Source organism: Carcharodon carcharias, chromosome 31, assembly GCF_017639515.1.
Source record: "Carcharodon carcharias isolate sCarCar2 chromosome 31, sCarCar2.pri, whole genome shotgun sequence".
Classification (NCBI taxonomy): domain Eukaryota; kingdom Metazoa; phylum Chordata; class Chondrichthyes; order Lamniformes; family Lamnidae; genus Carcharodon; species Carcharodon carcharias.
This window is the reverse complement of record NC_054497.1, coordinates 28,902,072-28,914,851: the sequence shown is the minus strand read 5'-3', so window position 1 is coordinate 28,914,851 and position 12,780 is coordinate 28,902,072. Positions and strand designations below refer to the sequence as shown.

Genomic DNA, 12,780 nt, shown 5'->3' with positions numbered 1-12,780 from the left:
CACTGGTGATGTGGCTGCAGACCTGAGGAGCGGTGAGTGTGACGCCCTGATCCACTTCTCCTGTAAGCCAGAGAACCACAGAAAAGTTACGGTGCAGAGAGAGGCCATTTAGCCCATCGTGTCTGCGCTGGCCAAAATATAAGAAGAAACTAGCCGCTCATTTTTAATATCACTTTCCAGGACCTGGTCCATAGCCTTGCACTTCAGATACTTCAGATACAGATCCAGGTTACATGAGTCGAGCGTTTCAGTCTCAACCTCCAACTAAGGCAGTGAGTTCCAGACACCCACCACCCTCTGGGTGAAAGAGTTTTCCTTCATGTTCCATTATCACTTAAACAATTAATTAATTAATTAGTCGATTAATTAAGTAAGCCCCATTGGATCAATTACTCAGCAAAGACTAGAGCAGCATCTGTTTGGAAAAGGGATACACATGCAGAGTAACCAGGGAGATAGTCACAATGCTTCAGTCTAGGTTTAGGAAGGGATTAGTCAGAGGTCCAGCTGCCCAATGCCACTGAATGCCTCGTAGATGTAGAACTCAGCTGCGACGCAGTCTGCAGTTGAATAGCTAATGAAGCTCACACGTAAAAGACTGACCGTTTTGGCGAGGTACTGGATTTAAAGGCAAAGAGAGGTTTAAACTGACCGGACGGGACCCTGCAGCAGAATTTGGGTGATAGGGGAAGCGAAATATCCAATTTATAGGATCATTGATCGATGTAATATGTATTGCATACAGAGCCTATAGAAACTATAGGCTGCACAGGCAGTTTGGTAGCAATGTGGCCTGGACAGAAAATATAGGGTGAGGAAATATATAACGTAAGCAATGTGGAATCTATACAGGTGATGAATAGAATGTGTTAAAAAATTGAGTGTAGAATGCTTGGAATACTTCAGCAGCAGCATGGAATCTATCGGATGTGTTGCTAGTACAAAATATATAGGTTACTGTACTGACCTGGATTCAATAGGATAAACAGGTTTGGAATCTAGAGCCGTACGTCAACAATGCAGAGTCTTTAGAAAATATTGTAAGCATTGAACATATAGGAAAGAAAACAGGCATGGAATCTGTGAGATAACCAGTATAGACTATACAATAAATCAGATACCGTGTCAGTGTAGAATCTGTGGGATGCAGGTGGCGTATACAATCCATAGAAAACATTATCAGTATAGAATCCATAGGATTCACAAACCCATGTGGACCTATCGGATATATTATTAGTATTGACATACAACATATATATTTTACACCAGCTCTGCATATGATCCATTGTCAGCATAGGCATAAAATCTATAGGGTACAGCATTGCACCCATATGACATTGATTAATATAGATTCTATAAACTGCATCGCCAGCGAATACAGGGGAAATATTGGTAAGTGAGGGGCCTACTTTAGGACGCTGTACCAGAATAAGATCTTTACAGAGGCAGCTCATCTGTATCGAGCAAGTTTATGCCAGGTTATAGCCATGGTCAGTGTTGAGGTCCCTGGTTTCTGGGATTCTGGTGCTGATACCACAGGTGGAACCCGCTCTCAGGAGGAGCCAAGCAGCCAGGGTTTGCTGCTGACCCCTATAGAGGGGTCTACACTGAGCGGGCTTTAGATAAAAGATTAAATCTACGAGATTTAGACCGGCGAGCAGGAGAAGCCCCTTCACACAGCGAATTGTGAGGATTCCAGGATTAGTGAGTTCACTTCCAGCGTTAGTGGCCAAGGTTGAAGCGACGTAAATGTTCCCGAGCAGATCGGAGAGGGGAATCCAGGAAGAGGAGCGGAAGGAGTTTGGGAGCAGGGTGGGTAAATGTGATCATTGCTCATGTGGAGGGTAAATACCTACACAGGCTGGATGGGCTGAATGGCCTACATCCATGTTGTGATGTCTTCTGATGTGTTTCACCAGGAATTAGTGGGAAAACACTGACAAAAACAGTAAAAAAAAACTCTGGGTGAAATGTGGGAGTTGAGATGTTTAATGTGTCCCTGGGCTTTGCTGTTTAGTTGCATGTTCTGCTTTCAGATCCCTTTCTAACCAGTGTGCTCTCCCCTCCCTTCCCTCCCCTCCTCTCCTCTCCCCTCCCTTCCCTCCCCTCCTCTCCTCTCTCCCTCCCTTCCCTTCCCTCCCCCTCCTCTCCCCTCCCTTCCCTCCCCTCCTCTCCTCTCCCCCTCCCTTCCCTCCCCTCCTCTCCTCTCTCCCTCCCTTCCCTCCCCTCCTCTCCTCTCTCCCTCCCTTCCCTCCCCTCCTCTCCTCTCCTCTCTCCCTCCCTTCCCTCCCCTCCTCTCCTCTCTCCCTCCCTTCCCTTCCCTCCCCCTCCTCTCCCCTCCCTTCCCTCCCCTCCTCTCCTCTCCCCCTCCCTTCCCTCCCCTCCTCTCCTCTCCCCTCCCTTCCCTCCCCCTCCTCTCCTCTCCCCTCCCTTCCCTCCCCTCCTCTCCTCTCCCCTCCCTTCCCTCCCCTCCTCTCCTCTCCCCTCCCTTCCCTCCCCTCCTCTCCTCTCTCCCTCCCTTCCCTCCCCTCCTCTCCTCTCTCCCTCCCTTCCCTTCCCTCCCCCTCCTCTCCCCTCCCTTCCCTCCCCTCCTCTCCTCTCCCCCTCCCTTCCCTCCCCTCCTCTCCTCTTCCCTCCCTTCCCTCCCCTCCTCTCCTCTCCCCCTCCCTTCCCTCCCCTCCTCTCCTCTCCCCTCCCTTCCCTCCCCTCCTCTCCTCTCCCCTCCCTTCCCTCCCTCCTCCTCTCTCCTCTCTCCCTCCCTTCCCTCCCCTCCTCTCCTCTCTCCCTCCCTTCCCTTCCCTCCCCCTCCTCTCCCCCTCCCTTCCCTCCCCTCCTCTCCTCTCCCCCTCCCTTCCCTCCCCTCCTCTCCTCTTCCCTCCCTTCCCTCCCCTCCTCTCCTCTCCCCCTCCCTTCCCTCCCCTCCTCTCCTCTCTCCCTCCCTTCCCTCCCCCTCCTCTCCTCTCCCCTCCCTTCCCTCCCCCTCCTCTCCTCTCTCCCTCCCTTCCCTTCCCTCCCCCTCCTCTCCTCTCTCCCTCCCTTCCCTTCCCTCCCCTCCTCTCCCTCCCTTCCCTCCCCTCCTCTCCTCTCCCCTCCCCCTCCCTTCCCTCCCCTCCTCTCCTCTCCCCTCCCTTCCCTTCCCTCCCCCTCCTCTCCTCTCTCCCTCCCTTCCCTCCCCTCCTCTCCTCTCTCCCTCCCTTCCCTACCCTCCTCTCCTCTCCCCTCCCTTCCCTTCCCTCCCCCTCCTCTCCTCTCTCCCTCCCTTCCCTTCCCTCCCCTCCTCTCCTCTCTCCCTCCCTTCCCTCCCCTCCTCTCCTCTCTCCCTCCCTTCCCTTCCCTCCTCTCCTCTCCCTCCCTTCCCTTCCCTCCCCCTCCTCTCCCCTCCCCCTCCCTTCCCTTCCCTCCTCTCCTCTCCCTCCCTTCCCTTCCCTCCCCCTCCTCTCCCCTCCCCCTCCCTTCCCTCCCCCTCCTCTCCCCCTTTTCTTCCTCTCACTCCCCTCCCTGCCCCTCTCCATCCCCTCCTCCCTCCTCTTGGCCCCTCTCCTCTCCCCTTCATCTTCCTGCTTCCACCCCCTTATCCCTCTCCCTCACCCCCTCCCCACCTTCCCCTTGCTCTCCCTGCCTTCTCCTTCATTCCCTCTCCCTGCCCCTCCTCCCCTCCCTTCTCCCTACCTCTGTCTCCCCCACCCTACCCACCCCTTTCTCTCCCTTCCCCTCCCTCTATGCCCTCCCGCTCCCACGTCCCCTCCTCTCCCTCCTCTGTTTTTGCCTATCAGGCCATCCAGAATTGCCTTGGTGAAGAGTTACTGCAGGAGCTGATTAATTTCTGTCTCAGCTACATGGCCCTCATTAAACTCCCGAGAAAGAGGTAACTCTCCTGAAAAGACAAATGGCTGGGGTGGGGGGAAGGGGGGGGCGGTGGTGGAGGGAGAGTGGGGGTGAAGGAGGGTGGGGGTGGGGGGATAGGGGTGAATGAGGGTGTGGGTGGGGAGTTGGGGGTGAAGGAGGGTGGGGGATGGGGGGATGGGAGTGATGGGGGGTGGGGGTATGGGGGTGAAGGAGGGTAGGGTTGTGGGGTTGGGGGTGAAGGAGTGTTGGGGTGGGGGGTGGGAGTGATGGAGGGTGGGGATGGGGGGATGGAGGTGAAGGAGGGTGGGGGGATGGGGGTTGGAGGGTGGGTGGGGGGATGGGGGTTGGAGGCTGGGGTTGGGATGGGGGTGAAGGAGGGTGGGGGTTGGGGTGGAGGGATGGAGGTGAATGACGGTGTGGGTGGGGGGATGGGGGTGAAGGAGGGTGGGGGTGGGGGGATGGGAATGAAAGAGGGTGGGGGTATGGGGGTGAAGGAGGGTAGGGTTGTGGGGATGGGGGTGAAGGAGGGTGGGGGTGGGGGATGGGGGTTGGAGGGTGGGTGGGGGGATGGGGGTTGGAGGGTGGGGTTGGGTGGATGGGGATGAAGGACGGTGGGGGTTGGGGGATGGGGGATGGGGTGGGGGGGATGGGGTGAAGGAGGGTGGGGTTGGGGGGATGGGTTGGAGGGTGGGGGGATGGGGATGAAGGAGGGTGGGGGGATGGAGGTTGGAGGGTGGGGGTGAGGGGGTGTGAAGGAGGGTGCGGGTGGGGGATGGGGTGAAGGAGGGTGGGGGTGGGGGGGATGGGTTGGAGGGTGGGGGGATGGGGATGAAGGAGGGTGGGGGGATGGAGGTTGGAGGGTGGGGGTGGGGTGGGGATGAAGGAGGGTGCGGGTGGGGGATGGGGTGAAGGAGGGTGGGGGTGGGGGGGATGGGGATGGAGGGTGGGGGTGGGGTGGGGATGAAGGAGGGTGGGTGGATGGGGGTTGAAGGAGGGTGGGGGTGGGGGGATGGGGGTGAATGAGGGTGGGGGGGATGGGGGTGAAGGAGGGTGGGGGGATAGGTTGGAGGGTGGGGGTGAGGGGGATGGTGGTGAAGGAGGGTGGGGGTGGGGGGATGGGGTGAAGGAGGGCGGGGGTGGGGGGGATGGGGGTGAAGGAGGGTGGGGGTGGGGGGATAGGGGTTGGAGGGTGGGGGTGGGGGGATGAGGGTGAAGGAGGATGGGGGTGGGGGGAAAGGTGTTGGAGGGTGGGAGTTGGGGGGATGGGGGTGAAGGAGGGTGGGGATGGGGGGATAGGGGTTGGAGGGTGGGGGTGGGGGGATGGGGTGAAGGAAGGTGGGGGTGGGGGGATAGGGGTGAGGGGGATGGGGGTGAAGGAGGGTGGGGGTGGGGGTATAGGGTTTGGAGGGTGGGGGTGGGGGGGATGGGGGTGAAGGAGGGTGGGGGTGGATGCCCCTTTAGGGAGCGAAATCTGCCCCCCTTACCCAGTCTGGCCTACATGTGACTCCAGACCCACAGCAATACAGGGAGGTGGTGATGTAGTGATATTATCACTGGCCTTGTACTCCAGGGACCCAGGGTAATTCTTTGGGGACTTATCTTCAAATCCCACCACAACAGATGGTGAAAATTGAATTCAATAAAAATCTGGAATTAAAAGTCTAATGAAACCATCATTTGTTAAAAACCCATCAGGGTCACTAACGCCCCTTTAGGAAAGGAAATCTGTCCCCCTTACCCGGTCTGGCCTACACGTGACTCCAGACCCACAGCCATGTGGTTGCCTCTGAAATGACTGAGCAAACCGTTCAGTTCCAGGACAGCTGATGCCCAATTCCCGAGAGAGTTTTAAAGATTGTGTCATTGCAAACCCTTCTTACGGTGCTCACTTCACTGGACCAGCTATTATTTTATCCCGACTCCCGGTTATTTTTGTTCACTCGCCTCTTTAGGTGCCGATGCCCCGCCAGAACCGGCGAGTGGTTGGCATGGTGCCAGCTGGTTGCTAGGTGATGTGCCGGCTTGGCCTTGTGGCTCGGTTCCACCTCCCTCTCTGTGAGGGAACTCTCAGCCTCTGGTCAAATGGTGCTGGTTCTCATGGCTGAATAGCAGTGGGAGTCGGGGCCAGCAGCCGCCACTGACAAACTGTGAGACATCCTCTTTCAGGGGCACCTTCATCGAATTTCGGAATGGGACGTTGAATGTTTCCCCCATTGGTAGGAGCTGCAGCCTGGCAGAACGCATTGAATTCTCTCAGATTGACAAGGTAACTCGGGGGGGGTGGGGGGGGGGGGGGGTGGTTTGCAGGGCGAGTTGGGCTTGGGGGGCGGGGGGGGTGGTGGGTTGTGGGGTCAGGGGCGGGGGCACAGTGTGATTCCACTCCCATTCAACACACATTGAATTATCACGTGTGGGGTGGGTGGGTGGGGTGTGGGTTGGCGGAGGGAATACTGGGGGTGTACCTACACCACAGGGACTGCAGCGGTTCCAGAAGGCAGCTCACCCCCACCTTCTCAAGGGGCAATTAGGGATGGGCAATAAATGCTGGCCCAGCCAGCGACGCCCACATCCCAAGAAAGAATAAAAGATGAATAACACTGAGATACTTTTCCTGGGATGTAGCATCTTTACATAGTAACAGGAGAAGCAGGAAGAGGCCAATCAGTTAGATGACGATATTTTAACTCCATCTACACACCTTCCCTCTGTACCATGTTTTAAACAAATGCAGAGGCAGGGAACTGAGAGAGGTGGGAGGAGAGACAGTGATGGTACAAATAATTAAATGAACGCCATCATCACTTTTTCTATTTAACCTCTCCTACCCTCCAGCTGCTTCTCCTCCTCTGCCAGTCCCTCGGGATGGAGGGTGACGTTTTCCCACTCCAGTCCGGTGGGTTCTGAGGTGGCTGATAAGTCCGGCGTGTGACCTGCAGACTTTGCCCCACGTTGGGTAGGTGGTGCTTGAAGGGTTGGGTAGGTGGGTTACTCGGAGGTTTGGGCGCTCCCTCCGATTCCTCCACTTCCCCTCTGCACATTCCCGATGAAGCCTCTCTCGCTGTGTTTGGTGTCTTCCCCCGAATGAGCCTCCTCTATTTTGGCCGGTCACAAGCCAGGAACTCACGTGAGGGTGTTTCATCTCTTCAGAGGTGTTTTGAAGACATCCCTAAAGCGTTCCCGCTGTCCTCCTGGGAATCTCCTGTTGTGACTGAGTTCCAGCTGCTTCAGGGCTCTGGTGTCAGGGATACGATCAACATGTCCTACCCAGCGGAGCTGGTTTTGAGGGATTAGCGCCTCAGTGTTGGACAGGTTGGCCTGGGAGAGGACAATGCTGTTGGACTACCTTTCCTGCCCTCTCCCCTCTACCACAGACCTCCTGTCTCGCTCCCCTCTCTTCTTTACCCCACCTCTGTTCTTGCTCAAAACTTCCAACTTTTATCAGTTGTGATGAAAAGTCATTGACCTGGAATGTTATAACTCTGCCTTGCTCTCTAACCCAACCTGCCGAGTCTCCAGCATTTTTAAGCACAAATTCAATGGGCTGATTGTCCTCACTCTGTGTTGTAGTTCCTGTTTCTCTGGGTGACAACAGACGCTAATGGACACGAGAGATCATTCGTTTCACCTTTTTCCCCCATTCTTGCCACAGAAAGAGAAGATCAGAGAGAGGTTTGTTGCAGCTTTACAGAGGGAGTTTGCTGACAGAGGGGTGAAGTGTACAAGAGGCAAGTAAGCAGTGTGTTTATATGTGTGTTCAGTCTGTCTTCTATCCTCTTCCTTATTGCTGCCCTTTGATCCAAAGTTCTGAAATGTTTCTTGCAGCTTGTGTTCACACAGTCAGTGTAGAGTGGGATCCTGGGGTAAATCTGTAACCAAGGCGACACTCTTTAATATCCAACCAGAACGAGCTTGAGCCAGTATTGCCTGCGATCTCCTTGGAGTGAGACCAGCAGGGCCTGGGAACTGACTGCCATCAATCCAAGTGGGGTGACATTTTCAGCCATTTGAGCCAAAGGATGACTGTGATTGGTCAATGCCAGACTTGTTTATGTTCCTGAGATAGCAAAGTTCATTCATTTTCAAATGCACCAACTGCTTGGAAATAAAATATAAGCAGCACACAAAACAATCAGACAGTGCAAACACAGCCAGATTCATTCAGAGATGCTCACACACACACACACACACACACACACTCAACTCAGAGACACACACACAAACACACACACACTCAACTCAGAGAGACACACACACAAACACACACACACTCAGCTCAGACACACACACAAACACACACACACTCAACTCAGAGACACACACACAAACACACACACTCAACTCAGACACACACAAACACACACACACTCAGCTCAGACACACACAAACACACACACACTCAGCTCAGACACACACAAACACACACACACTCAACTCAGACACACACACAAACACACGCACTCAACTCCGAGACACACACACAAACACACACACTCAACTCAGACACACACACAAACACACACACACTCAGCTCAGACACACACACACACACACATACACTCAACTCAGAGACACACACACAAACACACACACACTCAACTCAGACACACACAAACACACACACACTCAGCTCAGACACACACACAAACACACACGCACTCAACTCAGACACACACAAACACACACACACTCAGCTCAGACACACACACACACACACACACACTCAACTCAGACACACACACAAACACACACACACTCAACTCAGACACACACACAAACACACACACACTCAGCTCAGACATACACACAAACACACACACACTCAACTCAGAGACACACACACAAACACACACACACTCAACTCAGACACACACACAAACGCACACACACTCAACTCAGACACACACACAAACACGCACACACTCAACTCAGACACACACACACACACACACACACACACACTCAACTCAGACACACACACAAACACACACACACTCAACTCAGACACACACACAAACACACACACTCAGCTCAGACACACACACACACACACACACAACTCAGAGACACACACACAAACACACACACTCAACTCAGAGACACACACACACACACACTCAACTCAGAGACACACACACAAACACACACACATTCAACTCAGACACACACACAAACACACACTCAACTCAGACACACACACAAACACACACACACTCAACTCAGACACACACACACACACACACACACACACTCAACTCAGAGACACACACACACACACACTCAACTCAGAGACACACACACAAACACACATACTCAACTCAGAGACACACACACACACTCAACTCAGAGACACACACACAAACACATACACACTCAACTCAGAGACACACACACAAACACACACACACTCAACTCAGAGACACACACAAACAACTCAGACACACACACAAACACACACACTCAACTCAGACACACACACACAAACACACACAGTGACACACACAGGCACCTCATAGACACCCACAAAGACACTCTCCACAGACACACGTAGAGAACCCTCACACAGACACTCACTCACAGACACGCACAAAGGTACCCTCCACAGACACACACGCACACAGACACACACACAGACAGACACACTCCACAGACATACTCCACAGGCACACACACACAGATACTCCCACAGACACTCACCCAGGCATACACAGATACACAAACAATCTCATACAGTCACTCATTCACAGGCACACACAAAGACGCTCGCCACAGACAATCGCACAAGCACACACAGAAACACTGTCAACAGACACACACACCCACACACACACACACAGACACCCCACACATCCGAAGACACTCAGATACAGACACTCACTCACAGACACACACACAAACACTCTCCACAGACACACAGGGACATTCTCACACAGACACACACACACACTCTCACAGGCACTCACTCACAGACACACATTGAGACATTCTCATCCAGACTCACACACAAACACTCACTCACAAATACACAAAGACACTCTCACACAGTCACTCACGGACACGCACAAAGACACTCTCCCACAGACACACATAAAGACACTCACCACAGACACACACATACTCTCCCACAGACACGCACAGACACTCTCCACAGACACTCCACACAGAAACACACACAGACACACACAGAGACACACACAGAGACACACAGACAGACACACACACAGACACACACAGACACTCACACAGACACTCACAGACATGCACACAGACACCCTCCACAGACACACACGGACACATACACACGCACTCTCTCATAGACATACATATATACACACACACAGACACTCTCACACAAAGACAATCGCTCACAGACACACACACACACAACACACGCACGCGCGTGCGCGCGCACACACACACATACACACCAACTCACAGACATACACAAAGAAAATCTCCACTGTCACACACACACTCTCCACAGACACACACACACACACTCCACACAGACACTCTCCACATACACACACACACACACACACACAGACACTCTCTCTCTCTCTCTCACACACACACATAAAACAGTCACTGACACACTCACAGGTACAGATGCACAGACACACTAAACTTACCAGACACAAACATAAACACTCCTTGGCACACTCACTCACACAAACACATACAGACAAAAACAGTGTTCTGGAGGGAGTTTGAGTGAATGACGGTTTGGGGTTGCCAACCCTCCAGGATTGCCCTGTAGTATCCAGAAACTGAAGTTTCATCTCCAAGGGAATAAGAGGAGAAAAACCATAATGGCTTTAAAAAAAATGGTGCAGCAGCAGATAACCCACTTCCTGGGGAATGTGTCGAGGAACCATCCTGTTGGGTAAGGACATCGGGGGTAATTGAACGACGGTGGGTAGATGGGGTTTAAAAAAATCAATCAGCCATGACCTAATCGAATGGTGGAACAGTCTGGAGGGGCTGAATGGCCCCGTTCCTTTGTGGAGCAAGGACATGGTTATGCTTAGCTGTGATGCCCTCGGAAGTTGAGTAGTGGGTACGGTAGTGTAATGAATACAGCCCTGGGCCAGCAATTCAGTGGGCAAGAGTTCAGATCCTCAACATGGTAAGTTTTAAAAATGAATTCAATAAATCTGGCTGTTTGTGGACTGGCACCAAGAGAAAATGGACCATGAAACAGCCAAATTAATAAGAACTCAACTGGTTCACTAATGTCCTTCAGGGAAAGGATCAGCCATCATCAGCCATGGTCAGTCTAGCCATCATCTGATTCCAGTTCCACACTATTGCACTTTCCCCCTCATGTAGTCATTAAGGAGAATAGCATCGATGCAGTACAGGGAATGTAGATAAGTATGGGAGGGAGGAAGGAAGAGAAGGATATATTGATGGGGGTGGATGTGGGCGGATGGGAGGAGGCATGTGTGACGTGGTAAACACTGACCTTGGTCAGTCGGGATCAATGGTCTTGTTTCTGTGGTGTAAAACCGGAGCAGATCACTTGGGGCACAGGAAATAGGATCTCGACATTCCAGAGCAAGAAAGCTTATCAGGATCTATGGTCAGCCTCTGTTATTCCCAGAAAGGTAACGACTCTATGACCTTGCTTTTCACAGGAGGAATGATCAGTTTTGACATCTTCCCTGAGGGCTGGGACAAACGCTACTGTCTGGATATCTTGGAAAAGGATGGAATTAAAACCATTCATTTCTTTGGGAATGAGACTGAGCCGGTAAGGGGTCGGGGGGGAGGGATTGGGAGTTGAGGGGATGAGGGTTGACGGAGTAGGTCGGGGGTTGTCAGGATGTTGGGGGTGTTGGTGAGAAGGCCGGAGGGGTTGACGAGGGGTCGAGGAGTCGATGAGGGAATTGGGGGCGTTGACAATGGGGCCCGGGGGTTGTTGAGGGGGCCCGGGAGTTGACAAGGGAATCGGGGGTGATGATGAGGGGGTAGGGCAGTTGTTAAGGAGGTCAGAGGAAATGACAAGGGGGTCAGGGGGTTGTAGAAGGGGTCACAGGTGTTGACGAGGGTGTCAGGGCCATTGATGAGGGGTCGGGGTCATTGGCAAGGGGGTTGGGGGCCTTGACACGGGGCTCAAGAGGCTGTGATTGGTTGGAGACCTGTCTGCCCTGCAGCACAATGGCAGCAATGGAGCGGTGTGTGACACTGTGATACTTCCATGCCAAGCTCAATACCCATGTAAGAGGCATTGCCCACGTGGGCAATGGGAATGAGGTGCTAACCATAGGATTGGTCAGGCCAACAGTGACTGCTGGAACTTGACTTTATGACCAGGTTGGACATTGTTGACATCAACCTGTTCTCTCTGGCTGTAGTTTTAACCCAGTGGCCGGCTGTCCGAACTTCTGCAATAATTTGGCAATTTCATTTGAAGAGTCACTGGCCTTGGAGGGAGGGGGATGGGCAGAGACCAAAACTAGGGGCCATAAATATAAGATGGTCACTGATAAATCCAATGGGGAATTCAGGAGAAAGGCCTTTACCCAGAGAGTGGGGGGAATGTGGGAGTGGGTCCCACACTGAGTGTTGAGGTGAATTTGGTCAATGCATTTAAGGGGAAGCCAGCTAAATACACGAGGGAGAAAGGGGCAGGAGGTTTGTCAGATAGGGTGAGTGGAGAGGGCTGGGCGGAGACTCATTCGGAGCATAAACACAGACGTGTTTCTGTATGTTGTTCAGCCACAGTGTAGATGTTCAGCTGAAACACCAGAGCCTTACTGTTGATGAGAAATGTGACCTAACTGAAGCATTGTCACATTGCAAACATGCTTGATTCTCCAGAGCTACCTCCTCCCTCTCCACCATCCCTCCCACAGGAGTGGTTCAGACCCATTGGCCCCTCTCCTTCAAACTCCATTTTGGGAATTTCCTGCTGACTGCGGAGACCCTGGA

General features: G+C 53.1%; 1 protein-coding gene across 1 annotated transcript in view; it reads left to right on the top strand.

Annotated features, from left to right (window-relative positions):
- LOC121271484 (phosphomannomutase 1-like) overlaps positions 1–12,780 on the top strand; it is a 56,831-nt gene that overhangs the window by 42,003 nt on the left and 2,048 nt on the right. The window contains exons 4-7 of the mRNA XM_041177465.1: positions 3,774–3,865; positions 6,013–6,112; positions 7,496–7,571; positions 11,484–11,599. Coding sequence (XP_041033399.1) covers positions 3,774–3,865; positions 6,013–6,112; positions 7,496–7,571; positions 11,484–11,599 — 384 coding nt within the window. The remainder of the gene's footprint in view (positions 1–3,773; positions 3,866–6,012; positions 6,113–7,495; positions 7,572–11,483; positions 11,600–12,780) is intronic.